At 54.7% G+C, this 24,436-nt stretch overlaps 4 protein-coding genes across 4 annotated transcripts; 2 read left to right on the top strand and 2 right to left on the bottom strand.

Moving 5' to 3' along the window:
* Positions 1 to 670: 670 nt before the first annotated feature.
* CkaCkLH20_06926 (uncharacterized protein) lies at positions 671 to 12,172 on the bottom strand (the record flags this gene model as incomplete). The annotated part of the gene is made up of 5 exons (XM_038889643.1): positions 671 to 1,080; positions 1,129 to 1,228; positions 1,279 to 3,340; positions 9,862 to 10,253; positions 10,331 to 12,172. 5 exons carry the CDS (start codon positions 12,170 to 12,172, stop codon positions 671 to 673), a joined length of 4,806 nt encoding a protein of 1,601 aa, XP_038745006.1.
* Positions 12,173 to 12,806: 634 nt separating this feature from the next.
* Positions 12,807 to 14,102, top strand: CkaCkLH20_06925 (RNA processing factor 1; the record flags this gene model as incomplete). The annotated part of the gene is made up of 1 exon (XM_038889642.1): positions 12,807 to 14,102. The coding sequence occupies one exon, from the start codon at positions 12,807 to 12,809 to the stop codon at positions 14,100 to 14,102; it is 1,296 nt and encodes a 431-aa protein (XP_038745005.1).
* A 354-nt stretch (positions 14,103 to 14,456) lies between these two features.
* On the bottom strand, positions 14,457 to 15,740 carry CkaCkLH20_06924 (uncharacterized protein; the record flags this gene model as incomplete). The annotated part of the gene is made up of 4 exons (XM_038889641.1): positions 14,457 to 14,502; positions 14,556 to 14,746; positions 14,797 to 15,426; positions 15,480 to 15,740. The coding sequence occupies 4 exons, from the start codon at positions 15,738 to 15,740 to the stop codon at positions 14,457 to 14,459; spliced, it is 1,128 nt and encodes a 375-aa protein (XP_038745004.1).
* Positions 15,741 to 22,189: 6,449 nt separating this feature from the next.
* On the top strand, positions 22,190 to 23,629 carry CkaCkLH20_06923 (dtdp-glucose -dehydratase; the record flags this gene model as incomplete). Its single annotated transcript, XM_038889640.1, has 4 exons — positions 22,190 to 22,226; positions 22,287 to 22,422; positions 22,476 to 23,011; positions 23,058 to 23,629. 4 exons carry the CDS (start codon positions 22,190 to 22,192, stop codon positions 23,627 to 23,629), a joined length of 1,281 nt encoding a protein of 426 aa, XP_038745003.1.
* Between the last annotated feature and the right edge of the window lie 807 nt (positions 23,630 to 24,436).

Below are 24,436 nucleotides of genomic sequence, written 5' to 3'. Positions count from 1 at the left end.
GCTCAGAGCTTCCTTCGCATCAGCCAAACAGATCTGTCAATCGATGGATTAGAGTCTACAGTCAGGGTTGAGACCAAAACTTACCTTCGCCACTACACAGCAACTTCGTATTTCGTTCTCGTATCCCGCAACTTTCGGGCTCACTCATTATTCATCTGGATTCCTGTATCAATCCAGTCGGGTTGGTCCGTTGATCCATTCCATTGAGACTATCTATCAGCGCTGCGTAGCCCCTCTACTTGTGATATTGCTTCTGTGAGGCACGAACAGCACGCTTGCCTCCCGTCTCTCAGATACCTTACTCTCCACGCTCAATGGAACCAAAGATGTCACGGGCCATTCGTTCCCTCTAAATTACCGCTCTCTCCCCCTTCAGTGACTAAACAACTATGCAATGTGACCGAGACCATTAGCAAAAAAATTCCCATGCCGCCATGATAATGGGATGAACGAAACATTTTGTCGTCCCGCGTGAGTCAGAAGGGTGTCAAGGATATCCGCGTCGATTCAAATGGAGAGATTCATGAGTACGTCGTCGTGAATGGGTGAGGGAGAGCTTCGTGCAGGGTCGCAGGTCGGGTCTTCTTTTTTTTCAGCCGGTGCATGTGTTGCACGAAATCACCGGTTCCGCAAACGCCGCCTATGACTAGAAATGCCTGTGCGCACCACCTTATTTGGCGTGCTTCTTGAAGGCGAGGAGCTCAGACAAGCTACCGAGAGGGCAGCCATGCTTGAGGAAGTCGTGCGCCAGAAGCTCGTCCGCAGATGCTCTGCTCTTGACATCTACGCACAAGCAGACCGACAGGAAGGCCTTGAGCTCCTTGCTCAGCTTCTCGGGCTTCTTGAGGCGCGGTGTTCCGTTGGTGGCGATTAGGTAGAGAGCCTTCAGGGGCTCCTCGTTGAGGTAAGGTGGCTCGGACTCAATCATCTCAATAGCCATGATACCCAGCGACCAGATATCGACCTTGGGACCGTACTCCTTCTGCTTAACGACCTCAGGTGCCATCCAGTAAGGCGTTCCGACCATCGTAGCGCGCTTCGACTTGGTCTCGGTGAGCTTGGCGGAGAAACCGAAATCGGCTGTCCATGGTTAGCACGTATTCGCGATGCTGTCGGAAATCGACTTACTAATCTTGACGTTGCCGCGAGTATCCAGAAGAACGTTGTCAGACTTGATATCACGGTGGATGATGTTCTGGGAGTGAAGATGTTGCAAACCACGGCACGTCTGTCCAAGTTAGCACGATGAATCTGCTTGACTGCGACGCAATTTCTTACCTCCAAGCAAATTGTGGAAATCTGCTCCTCCGTAATGCTAGGGTTGTTGTCGATGACATCCGTCAGAGCACCACCCTCCATAAACTCCATGACGACCCAGAGTTCGCCGTTGTTGTTGCGCAGGAAGGCGTCGAGGAAGTTGACGATGTTGCGATGTTTGCTGTCCTTCATGACCATGATCTCGTTCACAATCAGCTCCTTTCTGGGCTGGTGAGCAAGATCCATCTGCTTGATAGCGACCTGGGCCTTGGCGCCCTGCGCGCGCAGGACCTCGCGGGCGATGGGAGAGACGGCGCCCTCCTTGACCTTGGCGACGTAGACGGAACCGGAAGCACCCTGTCCAATCTTCTTTTGCTTGGAGTAGGAGAGGTTCGGATCGTCCTTGGAAACGGCCTCCTTGAGCTTGGCCATAACTTCGCCCTCGGACATGGTGGACATGCGGACGTCCTTCTGGCGCTCCTGCGGGGTAGGCTTGGCGGTGAGAGCCGCCTCTGCGGCCTTGACGGCATCGCTTTGGGGTGCGGGTTGCGCCTTGGAGACGTTCAGAGGCTTGACAGGAGCGGGCAGGCGAGATGGCGGTTGAGCCTGAGCCTGAGGAGGCTGTCTCTGCTGCTGCTGGGGGCTGCCGTTGGGATACCTCTGTTGCTGTTGACTGGGCTGGTCTGGTCGAGGCATTCGCTGCTGCTGGTTGGGGTCCCGCATCGAGCTCGAGCTCTGTTGCGACTGCATCGGCGGGCGAGCAGGTTGGCCGGTGGTAGGCGGTGAGGGCGCCGGTCGCTGGGCACGAAGGCCATTGACCTGCTGCTGTTGTGACGGTTTCGGTGCCGGGGGAGCTGCTCTCGAGGGGTTGTATCTGTCCGTCGGGGGGATTGATGATCCGCCGTAGCCGCCAATTTCTTGTTGAGCCATGGGCGTCTTCGTCTTGGGAATGGAGGCATTGAAGACCTCCAAGTCCCGCCGGTTCTGTTCCTCGATCTCCCGTTCCCTCGCACGCTGCGCCTCAAGCTGCTTGAGCCGTGCCTCTTCGCGGGGATCCGGCTGGTAGTTGGAGGCCATGCCCTGCATCTGCTGGCGCTGCTGCTGCTGCTCCGTAGGCGACGGCCGCCGCTGCTGGCTCTGCGACGAGGGCTGGGTGTTGTAGCTGGGTTGACGCTGGGCCTGGGACGGCGGCATGGGCCGAGGCGGCGCGACACCAGCACCACCACCAGCATACCCGAGTTGCTTGTTCTGTTGGCTGCTGGCGGGTGGCGTGGGGGTAAGGCTGGAGTATTGTTGGGGGTTCTCGGCGCGCTTGGTCAAGTCGGAGTAGAAGTCGAGTACCTCAAAGACGGCCTGGGGGTTTCGCTCGTAGTCCTCCTTGGTGATGGCGGAGGAGTTGAGAAGCTTCGACCATTCAGGGGGCAGGCCGACGAACTCGCCTGTTTGGGGATCGAAACCGACGTGCACGGCGTGAGAGAAGTTGGTGGGGTTGCTGACACCGCCCATTCCAGGGCAGGCGCCGTAGATCAAATCAATCCATTCGTACAGGTCGTCGTCGCTCTTGACTCGAATCTGCAGCGTCTTGGTCTGGCCGTCGTCTTCGCCGGGACTGTTGGATGAGCCGCTGGGGTTTCTCTTGATCTCGAAGATGGTGCCGGCGGCCTCGACACGGCCGACGTTGACGACATCCTTCAGGTAGAGAGTGTAGGTGACCTTGCCACCCTCAGTCTTGTGGAAATCGAGCGACTCTTTGCGCAAGATGAGGTATTTTTGCTTCCACGGGTTGATGAAGTTCTTTGACTCCTTTACCGAGGCCCATCCTTCCTTCTTGACGGCGACGCCTCCCATGCCATCCATCTGGTTCGACTGCTGACGGGCGATCGGGAGGGAGATGGTGGAGCCGGTGTAGGTCGAAGTCGCCGTGCTCCGGATGGGCGAGATGGCCATGTTCGCCATGTTGCCTTGCAGATTACCTGGTAGGTTGCCTGGCAGGTTGTTGTTGGGGACGAGGTTTAGACGAGGTCGATCGGTCGGAGGTCGTGGCGCCGGGCCTGGGTTCATGAACTGGCCGGACGAGTACACACTGCGTTCGTTAGCCATGATTGCGCAGCAGCGTGGACGACGGCGTCGACGGGCGCAGTCTGCATGCGACGAAGCAAGGTAATCGAAAAGGGGGGGTTGGCTCGGTGGTGGACAATCGAAAAGTGACACAAGAAGGTGAAAGAGCCGGCGACGGGCGATAAAGTGATGGCGAAAAGGGGGCTTGTGATATGCAAAGACGAAAGTGTGGAATGGGAACAGCGCAATCAGGAGGCTGTCGGCGGTTGACAATCGGTGAAGTGCGCCATGACAGATCGAGTCGAAATTAACCCCACTTCTAGCCTCGCTGAAGGACACTGGAGTCGTCGAGTCGAGTCGCTTCGCTGCGTGTTGGAGATGTGCTGTGCGGCGCAGTACAGTACTTGCTGCAGCTGCTGGCTTCTCTCTGGCTACTAGACTGGCGCTATGCGGTGTCTGCAAGCCTAAAGAAACCTGACCGATTGCCGTGCCGCAGAGGAGGGGAAGGGAGGCGACGGGAGGGGAGGGGAGGGAGGGGGAACGGGTGTGGAAGAGATGGGGATGGGATGCACCTAGTGGAAGGGATGCAGCAACGAGCAGGAAGTAAGGTAGTACCTACCTACACCTACGCAGCAGATGGAAGCAGAAGCAGAAGCAGAAGCAGATGCAGGCAAGGCAAAGGCAGGCAGGCTGCAGGCGCGGTAAGATGTCTGGTGCTGCTGCAGCGCAAATGCAAAGGAAGTGCAAGTTTGGACTGGACAGATGGGACAGATGGAGAGCGAGAGACGGACGGACGAGCAGACAGGCCAAACCAAGCGAGGAACAAAAGGGACGAGATTTGCTTACCTATTCTGTGTCGCCATCTCTCTCTTCCAGCTTTTTTCTCGCAGGGAAATGGCAGACGATTACAGTTTAATAGAGGCGGGTTGTTTCTGTGGCTGTCCTCGGATGCGAGCCCCCGGGGCAATGGCTTAAGGTATGGAACACGCGATGTTTCGTAGACTTGCTGGTACTCAGTACTCGTGCCTCCTGGGGCTCCGCTAATATGCTGGCCTGTTGTGGGCTGTGGGCTGTGGGCTGCGGGCTGCGGTTACGGTTTGGTTCGACGTCCAGTTGTTGGCCGTCCTTTTTCTTTTTCCTGTCCTTTCCGGAATCTTGAGGATCAAGGATGGGACAAGGGCATGTAGGTAAATGAGGGGACGACGTTGCCAGTTCTTCCAGAAGGGTCTCCTCTTTCTCTGTGTCCCGACTTTGATGAGAGACAACAAATAGGGGGTTGCTAAGCGTGATTGCCGGACCACGGTGTAGCAGTATGCCAGCAGACGACTGGCAAAAGGAGCAAGGTGAAGAAAAATAGAGACGGGAGAGAGGGAGGAAGCTGGAGCAAGCAAGCAGCGAGATTCAAGGACGAAAATCAGACGGGGGTGGAATTTCCGTCTTGGAAACAGGTGGTCGTAGGAATTGGAGGGGTGGACAGTGGACAGGGCATGAGTCTGTCTTGTCTTCCATGTCTTGTCCACGTCTGGTCGTGGTCTGGTGTCTGGTCTGTGGCCTGGCCTGGCACCTGGAGACTGGAGGAAAGGGGCGACACGCCTTACGCAGTAAGGTAGACCTTTTAGGTGGTCGATCAGCCGAAAAGAGGGAGGGGGAACATGTGCTGTGCAAGTCTAGTGAGAGAGTATGGACACAGCCCACACGGAATGGTCGACTGTCATTCTGTTGAGGTCTGCGAAGGTGGTTCATCATGATTCTGATGCTCAAGATGATGGATAAAACGTAGATGCGGATACGCTACCGGTACCGGTCCCGGCACTGGCATGGCTGGCTGATGCAGTTGAGCCAAGAAGTGATGCGTCGAGGCTATTTGGAGGGCGTCAAGGGGCCGTCACCTTTTTTTGGGTCGCCTTTGGTCTTGGCCTTTCTACGTATTCTCACTTGTGTCGCGGCAATATCCATCATCTTTGAGAAATGGGATTCGTGCATGATAAGACATGGCTAAAGTGCATCGACGATGACTTGTTTTCAAGCAAACACACAACCTTGAAGATGAATCGAGAAGCGGGGATTCCGACTACCCAAGGTACCTAGGTAAGGTATTGGCAAGCGGAGAAACTAGGAGAATTAAGGGTCTATCAGACTCCAGAACAATAAGGTACCTAGCCCAACAGCAGATTTCTCAGCCTAAAGATGGAAGGCACATCCCGACTTGCTTTACCTTAGTTACTATTGAAGTAGGTACCTTACGCAGTAGAGCACCACCTCCTTCCTCAGGCCAGGCCAGGCCCGAAGGCAAGGAAGGAACGACGCAGCTCGGTGTTCCCGCCTTGTTGACGAATGAGAAGATGGCATTTTGCATTTTGCATTTTGAAGTGGTGGACCTCTTTCCTCAGTCCTGGTGGGCAACAGAACGCAGGCACGCAGGCTGGGACTTCCTTCCTGACATTCCAACTTTCAACACTCTCATGTCACTTACTAGTTGGGCAGGAATGAGTGACTGTTGTTGGTTTCCACTACCTTCCAATGTACTTTGTACGATACAACGGCCTTTTCGTGGCATTTAACAATGACACCTCAGCAACCTTGGGCTCCGTCTTTTCCATCTTCCCCATCTTTAAGATGCACCAACTTGATCAGCTTGGCAAGTCTTCCACCACTCATAGCGCATGCTGTTGACTTCGCGGCGGTAGTGAGATGGACGAGGGGAAGATGGGCCCCCCATTACCCCTTGGCCTTGGCTCTTCCCCGTGATCCCTGGAGAGGTATCCAGCACAGTAGCCATCCTCGTCTCGACACGGATGGTTTTTGCTGCATCGTGAGACGTCATAGCGGGGATTCTGCCCCCAAGACGCCCAAAGAAATGTCCTTCAACTTGCCCCGGACCAGCCGCCATTGCCTCTGTCCCGTTTCCGATAAAGACAGCCAGGCACTGTGCAGGGTACATGCTTCTCCCCTAAACAAGCGCCCGCCCCGTCCCACTCCACAACTTCTGCGTGGTGACAAGGGTACATGCCTGCCTCAGAAATCCCAAGTTCTGAACCTTTGCTCTGCTTGCTACAGCCGCCTGAGGTGGCATTGGAACCTCCTTCGGGAACCTCCTTCCTTGGGAATGGCTTCGTGTCAAAGCAAGCCACGGACCAGACTCCAGACTACACTTATGGCTGCCCTGCTTCATATCCTCCTCACCCAGCCCTGTGTTTCTCCTCCTTCACAGCATCCACAATTCTGAGGGCTGTTTTTGATGCAACTTCGTCCCTTCTCGTTTGCCGCCGCACTGCAAAGCGGGAGTCCGACACACGTTTGTTTGCTTGTTTGTCTCCTCCCACTCTGCGTCCGTGGTTCGGCTCCTTGTTCCAGACGTAAATCGACATGGATCTCCGACTTCCCAAAAAGAGATAATCCTCCTCGTCTCGTCTGCATCGCCGGACCTCAGCTCGACCTCTCATCACCTCTCGGCTCTTCGGCGCCGCTTCCACCACCTTGGCGCCTACTTTCTACGTTGCGCAACGACTGGCTCGGTTGTCAGATATGAACGCGACGTCAGGACAGCAACGCGTCAAACTCAAACCTCCGGTATCGACTTTTCACCTGCCACCTCAGATACCAATGCCACGGATCAACACAGACGACAAGAGGCAACCGATGCAATCCCGACCCCCCAATCCCAATCCCCACTGCGGGTAAATACAGCACTCGACAGGCCCCTGACTCTTTGAGACTCGAATAAGGCCATTTCACGTCAACCACGACCTCAGCTGTCCTGTCCTACCCCTGATGCCCGTGTCAAGATTCATGGCAGCAAGCGGCATCTCGGGCACGTGCGAATGGAGACGCACACCAGATCCAGAGCCACGGTCTGGAGATCGTATCGCCGATTACGGGCTAGTTTAGCACTTTCGAGAGCCTAAGCAAGCCAGCAAGCGTCATTCTGTCCGAACGAAGGCAAGTCCTGGCATTGGACTGCCACCCTGACTGGCGCCTTCTTCTGTTGTATCAGAACTGTACAAGTACATGCAAAGGCATACCGCCGGTTGCGACCAACAACAGCCAGGCATCAATCGTCATCGCGAAACTTGACAAGCGTGAGGGTGGCATTTTAGACATATGAGCCTAGTCTATGCTCAACACACCAACAACCCAAAGAAGCCTGCAGAGAACAGAACACACTCAACTCTGTGTCCTGGCTGCTGCCAATGCGCTGGGTCTACCGGTCTAACTTCCGAACTGCCAGCCTGCGAATCGAAACTCAACTCACGCCAACCGTTTGGCGTCTGTCTTCCCACCAATCCTCGCAGTCTTGGCCAAACGACTGGAACCTCCGGGGTTCAAGTCCGTCTTGATCCCTGCACCAACGACATGTGCCCTCTGTCTTGGTGTTCTAGGCTGCGAACCATGGACTCGAAGAGTGGACGATGAATCGAAATCTCGATTCTTACTTTGATGACTGCTGTTCTCGACCTCCGTCCTCTCTGTCCACCCATGTCGTCGGCTGCTTCTAATTGGACCAAGACAGGATCGCTAACAAAGAAGCAACACCTCCGAGGAATAGAGACGGCGACGTTCTGTCTCTCAGTTCGAGATCAAAGGCCCTCTTCCCATCGGCATCGCCCGAATCACAACAGCCAAGAACCCTGCTCTGGATTGTCCAAGGTTCGAACCCCCACAACCGGCTGAAGGTCAAGTCTGCAAACCACTGACTTGCGCGCGGCCGGAGAGCTGCTGCTGACGGGTGTGAAGTACGTTCCTTGCGGTCATCAGCGACTCATCCATCTCACACCTAGATCGCGGGCATGTTTCACATTTTTCCACCCCATTTCCGCCCTAGGACGGCAGATGTGAAGCAAAGCACAGCGCGGGAAGACGCCTGTGGTCTACGCATACACAGATGCGAATCACACACTACCCGCTCAATACGCAACAGATGCATTTCGCAATATCAGCATTGCCTGCCTGCCTGTCTGCCTGCCGCGCATGGGCAGATCAGTCAACTCACCGACACGCGTGCCCAAGAATAACGCTGTCCCTGAGATGTGCCGCAATAGCGTTGCATCAAGGGGATGGATGTCAGCGCAACACTCCACGCCAGAAATTCCTTGGACCGCGGGTTGGAGTTTTCCCTCGGCCGACTGCCCCGGAAAGTAAATCTGGTGAACATGGGCCGGACGAAGGAAATCGGAACACGCTCAGGAATGATCGTCGTTGCTATCCCCTCTTATTATTGTGTTGCCCTTGCACCTTCTTATTGGGCACACAGCAACAAGGCATCAATCATTGCAATCGACCATAAGCGCCTAACGTAATCTCTCACCTTCAGCAAAGATCAACCGAAACGGCGCGTGAACAGACTGCGCAGTTTTGTTTCCAATGCGCGGATCTGTCGCAGATTCATGCCTCCAGCTGACCCCCTGAACTCGCCTCCGGGACGGGATAGCCGCCCTATCTGGTGCTTGGTCGTTTTTCCGTGGATGCGCCAAGGAGCAGACGAAGAGATGCGACGAAAAGCCCGGGAAACCACCAACCGATTTTGCCGCCACCGTTGCATTCTGGTGCTTATTTCTGGAATCGTCGACGATATCGTGAGAAGGGGTATAATTCGGCCTCGCCGCCGCTGCCACGCCTGTCTCGCGGCCGACGGAGACCGGTCCATGATATCACGATCTGAGACTCTGACAGCTGGAAGCAAGCGATCCTCCTGGGGCCTGACCATGTTGCCATGGTGCTGCAACCCCGCGCAACGAGAACGGAATGCATGTGCATCATCGTTACTTACCCCGCGATGTGACTACTGCATGTCAATGTCACTCTAGTAGCAGCACCGGCGATGCCTATGTAGGTACAATGAGGCTCAAGCCAGCCCTCCGCGCGGGCCGTCATCGGTCAAAATCACGCTCAGCCACCGCACAAGCTCTCGCTGCCCTTCACACGTTTCTTCATCCGTACTACCTACCTACATATGCCGTGCATGATCTCGCAGGACGTTGGGGGCTCGTCGAACGGACGAGTTCGTTGAGGCCAAGACCGACAGCTCGGGTAGATTCGTCATGCAAAGCTACGCCTTGACGGGGGAACACGCGTTAAGGAAAAAAAAGAAAGAAAGAAAATTGGCAGAGTTCATATTGCGACGCTGTGATTTTCACAACACCAAAAACACTCTCGTATCCGGAAATGTCCACACTGACAAGCTTGAGGAAAGTCAACTCATGCTGTCATTCAGCAGAATGGTTCTCGCTATACACTTACACGTAGATAATCGAGGATCGACTCATCAAAATAATCTGCGTTGAAGCGCCTTGACAGCTTCAGCCTCTCATAGACGCTTTACATCATGCAAATATCACACGGACTTGCAGCAGCAGCAGTGAACTAATCATGATCATACGAAGCCAGCTTTATTCGCTTCTTCTACAAACGCCTTTTTTGTTTGGTCATCTCTCTCTCAGGTCTCTAATCCGGTGCATGGTGTGATGGTCGGTAGTGGGGGTATGTGGTATGATATATGATGGCCATTTGCTTCTTCCTTTCTTTCTACTTCTTTTTGGTTGAGTTTACCGCTGAGCGATCTCGACCTCCTGGCCCTCGAACGCGGGGAGCGTGGCCTCGACGTCCTTCCACTCCTTGGAGCCGTCGACGAGGCTCTGGATGGCGGCGATGACGGTGTCCTCGTCGGCGCGGACCTGCTTGGTGGAGTCGCGGTCGCGGAGGGTGATGGTGCTGTCCTGGACGGTCTGGAAGTCGATGGTGATGCCGAGCGGGGTGCCGAGCTCGTCGTTGCGGCTGTAGCGCTTGCCGATGGTCGCCGACGAGTCGTCCACGCGGGCCGAGATGCCGATCTTGCGGAGCTTCTGGGAGATCTTCTTGATGAAGGGCTTGAACTGGGCGTTGCCGGACAGGGGCACGATCAGGACCTTGGTGGGGGCGATCGTGGGGGGGAAGGAGAGGACCTGGAGGTGGATGTTAGCTGCATGGTTCCTGATACGTGATGTCTTTCGTTGAATCATAAAAAAGGGGCGTGACTTACACCGCGGGACTCGTCACCACCAGCCTCGCTGGCACGGTTCCAGTAGCAGTGCTCGATCAGAGAGTAGAGGATGCGGCCGATACCGAAGGACGGCTCGATGACGTTGGGGGTGTACTCCCTCGTGTTCTCCTGGCGTTTCCTGAACTCGATCTTGACGAGGTCCTTGCTGACCTTGACCTTGCCGCCGGCGACGCCGGCGACCTCGAGCTCCAGCTCGCCGTTGTCGGCGAGCTGCTTGGAGAACGTCTCGCGCTGCTCCTGGGTCGTCTCGACAAGGGCGGTCTCGACCGCCTTGCCGTCCTTCTTGAACTGCGGGCCGAACTTCTTCTTGTCGATGTCGACCTCCCACTCCTCGATGATGCGGGGCTCGTCGAGGCGCTGGCGGACGAGGAGGGGCGCGCCGGTCTTCTTGGCGTGGACGGACAGGTCGTAGGCGCTGCGGTCCGCGCAGCCGACGCACTCGATCCAGCCGGAGGAGGTGAGCAGCTCGGCGTCCCAGCAGTCGGCGGCGTAGTGGGCCATCTCGTTCTCCATGTGCTGGCGGAAGCGGACCTTTGTCATGTCGACGCCGATCTTCTGGAGGAAGAGGTGGATGCGGGCGATGAAGTAGCCGAGGGTCTCGTTGTCGATGACCTTGTCGGCGACGGCCTGCTTGACGGTCATCTTGCGGAGGTCCGTCTTGCCGGAGAGCTGGGTGTGGCGGTCGAGCAGGGTGAGCTCGATGTCCTCGACCTCGACGAAGCGGGAGTGCTTCTTGCCGCCCTCGGGGTCGACGAAGTGCTCGATCTCGGCCATGAGGAACTCGCGGACGCGGAGGAGGCCGGCTCTCGGGGAGATTTCGTTTCGGTAGGAGCGGCCGATGGAGGCGGAGGCGAAGGGCATCTGCTCCATGTTGAAGGCGAGGAGCTTGGCGAAGTTGAGGAACTGGCCCTGGGCGGTCTCGGGGCGGAGGTAGCCGGGGGTGTTGCTGGAGGGGCCGATCTTTGTCTGGAACATGAGGTTGAAGGCGACGGGAGGGGAGGGCTGGAGGCCGGTGGCCGGGTTCCTGAGGTCGTACTTCTTGATGAGCTCGCCGAGCTCCTCGCCGTTGTAGTTGTCGATCTTGGCCAGGACCTCGGAGTACTCCTGGACGAGGGCGTCGTCGAGCTTGACGGCGACGGTGGCCTGCTTCCTCTTCTTCTTCTTCTTGGGGTCGTCCTCCTCCTCGACCTTCTCGCCGCGGGCCTCCTTGTCACCCTTGAGGCGGGCCTCGAGCACGTCCTCGACGAAGTGGTCGGCGCGCAGGATGTCGCCGTTCTTGGGGTCCTTGCACATCCAGTCGGCGAACTTGTCGACGTGGCCAGAGGTCTTGAGGATCTCGTGGGGGGTCAGGACGGTGCAGTCGACCTCGAGCATGTCCTCCTCGAGGATGAAGTGCTTGCGCCAGAGGTCAATGATGTTGGCCTGGAGGGCGCAACCGGGCGGGCCGTAGTCGTAGAGACCGGCGACACCACCGTAGATCTCAAAGGCGGGGGTGAAGAACATGCGGCGGCGCAGCATGGCGTCGAGGGTCGGCCGGTCGAGGGGCTGACCCTTGAGGGTCGTCGCGGTAGACGTCATCTCGGATTTGTGGTCGTCGGCGGCGGCGGCGACGGGCTGCTTCTTGCGTATGAGTTGGGCCCTGTAGAGGTGACTGGAGGTGGTGAAGGTGCGGTTGTGGTGGGAGGAAATGGGAGAGCGGTTGGAGGGGGAGGGGTAGGTCTGAAAGTGGGATTGTGAAAAAGCGGCCGGCCGAACTGCACAGAAGCTAGCTGTGGAACGAATAGAAGGTGATTGGCGTGCGATAAAGCGTAAGGGCTTCATCAACGGTCGTTTGGTGGGGTGTAAAACGTGAGTCATCCAGGGGGGAGGGAGGGGGAGGGGCTTTGCGCCTGAGAGAGAGTGTGCTATGTGTGTTTTCCTCCCGCAGGCAGGGCTTAAGCAGTCAATTGGGAATTGGAGAGAGAGCCGCAGGCTGTGTGCTGCAAGCTGGTGCGGTTTGCGGTTCGAGGTCTGAACCGTGACTCTTAACTGTCGTTCTCTTTTTTTGCAACCCCCCCGGAAAACTTCATTGGCCAGTCAAGTGCCCTGTCGCCCGATCGGCCCAGCCCACTTCAGGTCCCGGACGGAGGACCCCGCAGCCGCAGACCTGAGGGACGGAAGGGACAGAAAAAAAATATCGATGGCGGAAAATTCAATTCGCCGATGACACCCAGACCCCTGCGAGCACGGCCCCGTTCAGATGCATCAGCTGCAGGGATTGGTCGGTGCCCCGCCAAAATTTCTCAAAGCTGATTTTCACCGAGCGCAAGACGAGGGTATGATTTCAACTTTTTCTCTCTTTTGGCCGTACTCTACACAACGCGACCGCTGCTCCCGCCTCGTCGACTAGCTTTCTGATATTGTCGACCCAATTGAACACTCGAGAACCAAAAGTCAGACGACGTAAAAGCCTAGCATGGGCTTCAACAGGCCGGGCAAGGCCTTCGGGACCTCGCTCTCGACAAAAACCGCCAACAAGCTCAAGCGCCAGGAGCTCCATGTGCTCAACAAGAAGGAGAAGGACAAGCTGCAGCGCGAAAAGCGCTTCCGCCGCAAGAAGGAGGAGGACAAGAACCCCGAGCTCAGGGCAGAGCGTCTCGCCAAGAACAAGCCCTTAACGCTCGACCAGAAGCGCGTGTGGGACGACGTCGACGACGACAGCCTCGGTCTGCAGGTGGACGTGGAGAGGCTCAAGAGGCGGAGGATAGAAGAGGAGGAGGCGGCGCAAAACGCGCTGCTGGACAAGGAGATTGACGCCGAGGAAGGAGAGGGTGACGACGAAGACGACGACGCCGACAGTATGCTTGCTTCGGACGACGAGGACGAAGACGAGGACGAGGAAGCCGCGGCGGCGAAGAAGGCCGAGCGGGAGAGGAAACGCGAGGAGAAGAAGCGCGCGCGCAGAGACGACTCGATGGCGCCCTCGACGACCAGCACGAACCTCGACCTCACCCCGTCCTCCCTCGCCCTCAAGTTCCCGGCCCTCTTCACCGACACCCCACCCCCGGAGCCCAAGATCCTCATCACCACCTCCCTCAACTCGACCCTCCACCACGAGGCCCAGATCTTCCGCAGCGTCTTCCCCAACGCCACCTACGTGCCCCGCTCCTCCCACCGCTACGGCCACAAGTACTCCCTCCGCGAGATCAGCAAGTTCGCCGCCAACCGCGACTACACCGCCGTCGTCCTGCTCAAGGAGGACCAGAAGAAGCTGACGGGCATGTCCATCGTCCACCTGCCGACCGGCCCCACCTTCACCTTCTCCATCACAAACTTCATGGAGGGCAAGAAGCTGCCCGGCCACGGCAACCCGACGAACCACTACCCGGAGCTGCTGCTCAACAACTTCAAGACCCCCCTGGGTCTGCTGACGGCGGCGCTCTTCCAGCGCCTGTTCCCGCCGCGGCCCGAGTTCGAGGGCCGCCAGGTGCTGACGGTGCACAACCAGCGCGACTACCTCTTCTGGCGGCGCCACCGCTACGTCTTCCGCGAGAAGCGCGAGACGGAGAAGAACATCACCAACGCCGAGGGCAGCGACATGAAGGGCGTCGAGGGCATCCGCGTCGGTCTGCAGGAGGTCGGGCCGCGGTTCACGTCCAAGCTGCGGAGGGTGGACAAGGGTATCGGCCGGGCCGGCAGCGATGGCGACGACGCGCAGCCGTGGGAATGGAAGGCCAGGATGGAGAAGGACCGGAAGCGCTTCAACTTGTAACCGGCGTTCGTCTGGATCGCATTTTGGCAAGAGTCAGTTTACATTATACATGGATTCGGTCAGGGACCACCCCGTACGGCGTTTTCTGCATGAAATAGAATTGTATCAGACGAATGGTGCAGGGTTGAGTATCAAGTCTCGGACCGGGAAAAGTTGTCTTTTTGTTGTTAAAATCTGAGTGCCATATTTCCTTTACGCCTAGCCATAAGTGCTTCAGTTTCACATAAGAGGTATCATCCGTAGACCCTATCTAATCCCGACGCGCCCATTCTACACAACGCCAGATGACCACTGCGCTTTAAATGCACCATGAGAAAAACGATATAAAGTTACATGAGTTTGCGGGTAAGCAGCCTACTTGCGCTGCTGCTTCTGGTGCTGAAGCATAACTACGGAGTATCTGAGGGGGGTTGTTAGCAGAGTACCAGTGCGCAGAGAGCTTGAGGAACTCACCCGACGATGCCGCCAATGGCAACAAAAACACCAAGAACGGACTTGTCACCAATAGCACGGCCCGAGACCATCCAGCCGAGAGCGACAATAGTGCAGGTCTTGAGGTGACCAACGACGGTACTTGAAACAGGACCAGTCTGGGCGATAATGAAGAACTGGGAAATGTTGATGAGGGAGGCAAAGGCACCAGACTATTACAATTAGCACCAGTACAACGCCTTTTGGAAATTCTTAAACTCACCATGCCAATCATGAGCCAACGGTTGCTGGGTACGGTCATCCAGTCGGGGAAGGTGTCAACGAATGGAATAACGTAGAGCAGCATGAACGAGGCAATAGGAGCCTGGTTGTACAAAAGCTGCATGCTGGACATCTGGAGCTTGCGGTGGTAGCTGGCGATCCAGACGGTGTAGAGAGAAGAGGCGAAGATGCCAGTGAAGGCAAAGAAAACGCCCAGGCCGGAGGTGGTCTTGACGTTGCTGTCCGCGGCCGGCAGCGAATCGTAGTAGGAGACCATGCCAACACCGAGGCAGGCCGGGATGAGAGCCATGATCGCATTACGGGGCAGCGTCGCCTTGTACAAGACAAAGTTCATCAGGGCAACCGTTGGTGTCAGGAGAATACGGGCAATCTGGTAGAACGTAACGGAGGAGAACGCCAGGGAGAGGTTCGGGAGGATGACGTTCAGGCACATGGCTACGGAGAGCGGGAGGAGGTCCCTGATCGAAGCGCGGCGAGGGGTGAAGTAGGCGAACGTGGGCCGCGAGAGGACGTGTAGCGTCAGGAAGGTTACGAGGAAGTGGAAACTCGCAAAGGTGAGCTGGCAAAGCTTCCATTGCGGATCGGAGAAGATGGCCTTGTTTGTGAAGACCTGCGCCGTGTTAGCCGACGGGGTTTGATCGCCAGCCAAAATCGCCGACTTACAATTCCTATCGTTGCCAGGGTGTTGACAACCATCCACACAACGGCAGATTTGAAGCTGGCCTTGGGAGGCTCTTCCTTCTCGTTCGACTTGGGCAGCAGCTTCTCGTCTTCCTCTGCAAGCTTCTCCTCGTCGTCGTTCTGCTTCAGGTTCTGAACGCTGTCCTCCATCGGATCCAATTTAGTCAGCTCGTGAAGAGTCGCGGTCTCGGTGGAGGACGAGGCGAAGGAGCCGGCGCGTTCTGTTCGTTGGCTGTCGGCCATTTTGACGTGATGCTGTCAGTTTGAGTGGTGGGAACTGTGAAACCGAGAGATTGGACGTTGATGGGTGAGCGGTGCTGATCGTCGCTGACGGGAGAGGGTTGGCGGTCCTTTTTCAGTCCACCATGAGAAGGAGCGCAGGCAGCAGGTCAGTAGCACCAAGGGAGTCTCGGGGAATGCATCAAAGGGAGACGACTCGTCTTGTCAAATTCCGGAGAACGTGGTGCGGAATTGACGGGGAGGAGTGACGGGTGCAGATATAATGATTTGTATGGTAAGGTCCGAGGCGTTCACTCGCCAGGTCTCGGCGGCGGTGGTCGCACCTACCCCGGGCTGAAAGCGGCAGGGGCAGGGGTATGGGACGTGGAAGGTGGGAGGGAGACGCAATTCCCTAGCAGAGGCAGGGGGATAGCGGGTACTAATTCTGGGACCAGGAGGGGGATTAGCACGCCTGGCACGCAAGCTGCGGCGCCCAACGAGCCCGTCTAAGGTAGCGAAGTATCGTGAGAGCGGGCAACCAGAGGTCATGGAACTAGCATTCCGACTAGGCCTTGCCTGTTCTGCTGGTCCTGCTCACCCTGGCGGCCCTGCTTTCGGTTTCTACGTGGCCCTAGGAGAGCGGAACAAGGCGGCTTGGCTCTTCGCTACCCTAAATTTGGGATTTTGGGTTACGATTGGGGGCAGGAAGCGGAGGTGAGATTTGATGAGACTCGAAGTCTTCCTTTGCCTCCAAGGGAAAGACAAGAACAACGACGGCGTACAATGGCTAGTATCACGGACTCTCAGACCTCACGCCACAATCCAAGGTAGTGTGTACTATGTAATACTGCGAAAGCGACGTGCCCGGGACTCTTGGTATCCAGGCCAAGAGTGGCGTCCCAAGTTATTTTCCTTTTCCCAACTCAACATCCCAGCTGGAGCACCCAGGCCAACTTGTTTATCCACCGCGGCTTCGTTTTACGCCCATATCCTGAGATCCCTAGCAGCAGCTCGCTATGCTAGCGCCAAGCCATTGGCAATTCGCGGCCTTGAGCCCGTCTCCAGCCCAATCAGACTCAGCAGAGCCATCTGCAAGTTTCTCTTTTCCCATCAAAATCTGCAACACACAGGATGGCAGCCTTGGTGGTGGAAAGTTACGCTCGTAAGGACGTGCAGATAACCAACACGCAAAGACATGCGCTCAGATGTCGCCGTCCCGTCTGGTCTGTTCAGGTCTCGTCTCGTCTCTTGGCCGCAGGGCAGTATACGAGACCACCACATCGCCGGCAGGATCGACGAACGCAGCCTTGCAAAACTGCCGCTCGCCTCTAGAGACGGGGATGGGTGAACTCATCAAGACGTCGCTGGCAATCCGCATACAGCAGAACATCGGGCGGGTTGTCCGACAAGCGCCCAATTGTCTCCGGCAACCGCCTCAACTTTGTCTTATTACTCTCTCTTTCGCTCTCGCTGCCATCCCGGCGAACCTTCTGTGATCTGATCCCATATGGTCACACGTCACCCTGTGGACCGTGATTATCGGCCTTGACACAGAGTCGGTTTCGACGGAGCAACCGGACTCGCCAGCCTGGGATGGTGCCTTGTGTGACGGTGCCGTCTTCCTGGGTTCACTCGGTAGAGTCGGTCCCCTCGGGCTGGACACTCCCAGTAGGGCGAGTGCGGTGTGCGACTGCGACCGATTCCATCAACTCCCCGGATAGAGTTTGACAGAACAATTAACGTCTAGATTGGAAAGTTTGCTCCCTGAGACAGTGAATCTCCAGAAGGCCAAGCGACGCTCGTACTGCCAAGTGTTCGTCTTTCAGCAGTCGTCCCTGTCAAAAGTCGCTGCGACATGTCTCTCAGCCGAGCAATGTCTTGGCCGCCGTCGCACCTCATTCCAGCGGTGCAACATCTCTGCCAGAATACCACGGCACGCTTCACCCGTCCGCATATCCGTCCAGCTCCACCGTTTGGTTCAAGTCTGCCACACCCAACCGTTGACAAGAACCTCGATTGTCTAGGACATTACAAGTTGAAACGCGCTGAGTAGAGAGAGAGATCTTGTGTGTACTGCGTACGAGCATACTCTGTACCTAAGTGAAGCGTTGTACTTTGAAGACTTGGCATCACAAGTCCTCCAGAAATCGACAGTCCTGATCCATGATCGTCAATGCCCCTGCGTTAATCTCATCTGAAGGACGAAAGCATGCAAGCTTGCACCGCCGGGAGGACGGGGATGGACTCGACGGCTTCCTTAGTGGCCAAAATTAGCTCCTCTTCACTTGATTGTCAGGGCTTGGTTGTCCCCTCCTCCTGCTGCTGGCAATCAATCGTCGGATCATCAGGTGCATATCCCTCGCGATGAACTTGTCAGCGGTTGCGTGGAATCTGACTGCTGTTCGCTCCGTGCTTGGCCGGGATAGGTCAGTGTTTCCCTCTCCCTCCGCGAATTCAACTTTGAACGTTTCAGCATTCCCCAGACACCACGAGGCTGTGTGGTGAGCAGACCAATCCAAAGTATGGAGGGAACGGCGTGCTAGATGAGCACCACATTCTTGCGCGGAATACCCCCACCGGGCCATTTCAAGCCACAAGAGACGCGCAGCCGCCCTCCCCGGTCTCGACGGCGCCCGCGCGTGCTCCGGAGCTGGCGATTGTTCTGCACATCACGGCTCCACGTTGAAGCCGCCGGACGAGTGGGAGCTCGCCCCAGCACCCTCCGCTTGTCGTCAGCCAATGGAGAAAGAAAGACCGGCGACACAGTCGTCAGTCATTCCGTGAACGTCGGCGGTTTTTTTTTGCCGTATCGAAAGTTGACGCCGTCAAGCCGTTCGTGAGCGTCTGTGGCGTTCGACACGGGCCGCTCATGAATATGTCTTGGAAACTCCCGGTAGACATAAGCTGGCCTTCTCTTGCTTGGGCTCAAGTCGGCGAATGCCGGGAGGCAGTCTGATGCAGTCAGCTGCAGGTGGCTTGGCGGAGCTTGTGAAGTCGAAAAGATAGAAATGGATCTATCTGAACATTAGCGAATTGCGTGTTCTCTAACATTCCTTTGCCCCTGATATTAGTGTTGCCATTCTCCGTCCCCCTGCAGACGAGTGCTCGGAAGTCGTTCGAGGCTAGAATGGCGATGAAGAGACTGGGCGCCATGCTGTCCCTTTCGGAGGAGCTGATAAACGAACAAAGTTGCCCGGTAGACCTCATAGGATCTAGTGGCCGGTCCAGAGGCGCTTGACTAGCTGCGTCATTCCACAGCTGAGGCCAGCTGAGACCTGATTTGGGAATAGGAGCGCAGGACTTGCTGTACTGACACCGAACAGCCAAAGTCGAACTCCTCGTGGCCAGCCGCACCGCCGTGATAGTTGTCCAATGTCCAAAGTGTGGTCCGGCACGTACGTGTCGTAGTCGTCCTCCCTAGCTTCGATTAGCTTGCGCGGAAAGAAGGGGTCCCATTCCATTGGGAGTCTCGGTTAGATTGAGGTTACATCTGTCAGGCGCAAAAAAAGACGGCATCTCAAGATAGAGCGGCTCCAGATAGCATAGTTAAAGGGGTTTAGAGTAGCTCCCCCCATAAGGAAACAGCTAGGTTATTTAATATAGTCTATTATTAACTAATATTACTATTAAAACTAATATTATATTTACTTATTAACTACTTTTTAACCCCTTTTTAACTACTATTTTATTTAGTACCTATTTAAAATCTATCTAATATTAATTATCCCTATTAATCTCCTTAAATTATTTTCTTTTTATATTATATATAGCTAAAGCTAATTTATAGCTATTACTAATAAGTTTCTATAGGTATCTTTATATTAGCTTAAAGCTTAAAGCCTTATAATAAAAGCCTTATTATTAAAGTAGTTTATATTATATTAAAAGTAGTAATATATACTATATAAAGCTAAATAATATAATTAAATATATTATTAATTTAGCTATAAAGTTTAAATCTATTTAATAGCTCTTATTATTTTATAAATTATAATATCTTTATTATTAAATAGCTATAAATAATATATAAAGTTAGAGATATTATAAATATAATATTTATTACTAAATTTAATAAATAGCTAAAGGGTATAATTATTTTTTAATATAGTATTAAATATAGCTTTAATATTAAACCTTACTTTAAAGTTTACTATATAATAGGATTAGTTTTAAGATATTTAAATAATATTTCTATAGTTATTTAAGTTATTTAGGAAGTATTATTTAAAGAAAATAATTTAAAATAAAAAAGAGAGGAGATAGAAACTACTTTTCTCTTATATATTACTTTATATATAGAAAGGCTTTAAGATTATAATAGTTAAAGCTATTTATAATAAAAAATATATATATCTATTAGATTTTAGTAATTTTTCTTTATATTAAATTAAAGTAAATCTTTTTATATAAGTATTAAGTATAATATTAAGTTTATTTATCTTATAGTTTACCTACTTTTTACTACTAGGCCCTATAAGGGTTTGCCTCGCTATAAGTACCTCAGTTGAAGGGGTTTAAAGGGTCAGGGTCCGAGTCGTCCGAGTACCGACAGCACTTTGAAAATGGAGCAAGGGCAACATGGGGTCTGGCTCGTCGGTCGTCGCGTTGCTCGTTACTCGTGGCTGGAGGATTATTTGGGTGAGGTACGTACCTCGGCAGTGCAGTAGAGAAGTCAATTGGCTCAAGTAAATGTTTGCGGATCGCGACTGCCGTCGACCGAAGGACTCATCGGCGTGATTGAGGTAAGATCCAGGTAATTAGAAGTAGGTATTACTTTCGTTCGTTGTCAGTGGTCCCTAGCTGGACATGATTTATCTTGATTTTGACGTGCGCGGTAATAACGCGCAGCATCTCACGCTAGTGCGCAATCGATGTCGAATGTAGCTCCAAGCCACGAGCATGACACGGCGACACGAACATACTTCTATGGGCAGGATACCTTATTCGGTACTTTACGGTACCGGTAGACACGATCTGCTTGGGTCTTGTTTATTATTATTTATTTTCTGGTTATTTTAGTGCCAAGTAGGGGTGACATTGCAGTGCTGTCCCTGACGGTCATTCCAGGCTGCCCTTGATCGGCCCCGGTTCGCAGCGAAGGACGAGAGGGAAAAAAAGCAACCAGAAACCTCCAAATTGGTACCTCGAGATAGCGAGCGTCATGTTTCAAAGTGTTGCTTCCCAGCCAAGACCCTCCCACTCAGAGTCCACCCCCACCATCCACCACCGCAGCACGGGTGCGAGCAGCGAGTGATTGGATTGCCCACCTCACGCTTCCCGCCTGGGGCTAGATCTGTTCCCATTCTCAGTGCCCCGAGTCTTTGGGGCCACCACCTGCACCTGCACCTGCACCAGCGCTGCAAGCTCCCGTCCCGCCTGCCAATTGACCTCGTTCACGCAGTGGCTTGCTCCTGCCACTTGATCCGAGTCCCATCTCAAATGTAGCTGCTGTCGTAATCGCGAGGAAGTCACCTCATCCGTCCTGCCCTCCAGAAAACGTGTACCTGCCCTGCCCGTACCGCCGTAATCAAGCACCTCCGCCTGCTATCTGAAGCACCAAGCTACACCAGGACCTGACATCACGCTTGTTGCCAAGTACTTCCCCCAGATCGGGCCGGTACTTGCTGCTCTCTATCCTTGACCACCCGAGCTGCACCTGGCCTGCTGTTCCCCAGTCGAGCTTACGCCAATCATCTGGGGTCCTGGTTGATCTGTCCACCGACTGACTGGACTCGATGCCGTACCTCTTACACACCATCTAACCATTGGGATACCTCTCGACGCCGTACTTGCGTACCACCTCATGCTCCTGCGCCTTTCCGATTTCTATCTGAACTTTGGACCTGTCAGGACGCAGAGCCACCGACTTTAAAAAAGGTGGCAGGTGTCCATTCTGCTGATTCCTGCCCGTCGCCCTCGAATTCTCCGTGCCACCACCGATCTCCGCACCTGCATATTCTCGACGCATACATCCACGACTGACGTCTCGGCCGAGCACCTGCAGATTCCTTTCCGTATCATCCAGCCCTTCTTTCATTCGCTGAGATTGCGATCGAATCCAGCTGGCTGAGGTCAGCGAACCAATCTCACGAACCACCGTGGACTTCTGACCACCGTGGCCGACGCCGAACCTCCCTTGCCTCAGCGCGACTCGGGTGGTGTGAGACAGGCCGGGCACAGATCGCCAATGGCCTCGCTCTAGACGTGATAGGGATATCCCATATCTGAAGTAAGATTAATTCCCCGACTGGAGCGTGTCTTGCGTGTGGGCATCTAGCTAAGAAGTGAGTTTAGGGCCGCTCATCGTCTCCCTTGAAAGGGCAGCTCCTTTTGCGTATTTGTACTTCATATCGCCCGAACTGACTCGCTATCTCCCACGAACCCCAAACCTTCTTCGACCTCCCGACACCCAAGAACCCTCAATCTCCCACACTCTCTGAGCTTCATCACCAGAGATCTCATTAACGGTCAAAATGACTCAACTCAACGGACAGAACCGGTCGCAAGCGAGTAAGCCGTAGATCGTCAACTTCTCGCCTCCAACATCACCCAAGCTAACCCTCGCAACAGCCTACAGCAACGGCCACGGCAAGTTCTTCCAGGATGTTGGCGTGTGGAAGGAGGCTCCCCTTCTCAAGGGAACCACCAAGTTCGAGCCACTCCCTGATGTCAAGAACATCATGATCACCGGTGGTGCCGGCTTCATGTAAGCTGATGTCTTGGCACCGAGCCTCATCGCGACACTAACAAATCCCTCAGTGCATGCTGGCTGGTCCGCCATCTTACTCTCACTTACCCTGGACATTACAACATCGTGTCTTTTGACAAGCTTGACTACTGCTCGTCACTCAACAACACGCGCGTTCTGAACGAGAAGTCCAACTTCACATTCGTCCACGGCGACATTACCAACCCCACTGAAGTACTCAACTGCCTGAAGAGGTACAACATTGACACCGTCTTCCACTTCGCCGCTCAGTCTCACGTCGACTTGAGCTTCGGTAACTCATACGGATTCACTCACACCAACGTCTACGGCACTCACGTCCTGCTGGAAAGTGCCAAGAGCGTCAACATCAAGCGCTTCATCCACATCTCGACTGACGAGGTCTACGGTGAGGTGAACGACGACGACGATGACCTTCTCGAGACCAGCATTCTTGCTCCCACCAACCCCTACGCTGCCAGCAAGGCCGCTGCCGAGATGCTAGTACAGTCCTACCAGAAGAGTTTCAAGCTCCCCGTCATCATTGTCCGCAGCAACAACGTCTACGGACCTCACCAATTCCCCGAGAGTGAGTCGCTCAAACTTGATGCTCGAATCCGAACTAACGTTTTTAGAAATCATTCCCAAGTTCACGTGTCTGCTGAACCGTGGCCAGCCTGTCGTCCTCCATGGTGATGGTAGCCCAACCCGCAGGTATCTGTTTGCCGGGGACGCCGCGGATGCTTTCGACACCATCTTGCACAAGGGTCAGATGGGCCAAATCTACAACGTGGGCTCGTACGATGAGATCTCCAACATTGACCTCTGCGGTCATCTCCTCACGCAGATGGGCATTTCCCACGACACCAAGGACGAGTTTAAGAACTGGGTCAAGTACACCCATGATCGTCCCTTCAACGACCACCGCTACGCCGTCGACGGCACCAAGCTGCGCCAGCTTGGATGGGACCAGAAGACCAGCTTTGCCGACGGACTCAAGATCACGGTCAACTGGTACCGTCAGTTCGGTGAGGAGTGGTGGGGTGACATCACCCAGGTTCTCACGCCGTTCCCTATCGTCCAGGGTCTCGATGTGTCTGCCGACCAAGAGCCCATCGGTGACTCCCCGCCAACGCCCGAGAACAAGAAGAGGAAGACTGTCGAGGGAGTCAACGGAAACGGCAACGGCCACGCCGTCAAGGCCTAAGCGCCGCACACCAAGGTTGTAGAGACGGCTGAGGGCACAAGAGCACACGATGAGACGCCCCGTTCATTATGATGTAAATCTATAGACTTGCAACGCCTGGGAATGGGCCACGAGGTTTGCATTGCAATTTGTAGGTGATTTTCGGCGCTGGAAGGAGGCATTTGGACCCGTATGGAGTTAATTCTAGAGACTGAATGGTTGGCAATGAAAACAACGGTATCTCTTGAACACATTGCATTCGAATGTGACGGTTCCACCGACAGACCAGGCGCTGGACATTTGGGCCAGCCGCCGATGGCTCATCCACCTATCCGCTCCTGCCCATCTGGTGTCGCTTTGAGTATAGAATTCGCAGGTCATGTGTATCTGTGAGTTCACACGATGTAAACGATGGCCAAGATGTCCCATTAACACGTGAGCTATGACTTCATATCAACCCAGGCCGTGCAGACGCGGATCTGGCCGCCTACGCGAACCCCCCTTCCATATGGAGGCATATGCGCCCGTCGAACCAGGGGGGCAATCGGGCAAGCAAGCCACGTGCATGTTCAAATAATTGGCGTCGGTTCCATTGGAAGGCGATGTCTGGTTCGCGACACACGAGTCCGAGGAAACATTGAACACGAACGATCCCAGTTGTCTGGCTAGCTTACCATAATTATTTTGATCTTTGGTTGTGGTCTGGTCAGAGTTAAAATGTAAGCACGGATAAGTGGTATCAAGCAGCAACCGACTGTGAATGAGCCCGGTTGATGCGATCGTGGGTATGCTGTCTCCGGCCTGCAACATGTAGCTGTGCCACACGCG

Source organism: Colletotrichum karsti, assembly GCF_011947395.1.
Source record: "Colletotrichum karsti strain CkLH20 chromosome Unknown Scaffold21, whole genome shotgun sequence".
In the NCBI taxonomy this organism is placed as follows: domain Eukaryota; kingdom Fungi; phylum Ascomycota; class Sordariomycetes; order Glomerellales; family Glomerellaceae; genus Colletotrichum; species Colletotrichum karsti.
The sequence above is the reverse complement of the archived record's forward strand: the minus strand, read 5'-3'. Positions and strand labels throughout refer to the sequence as shown.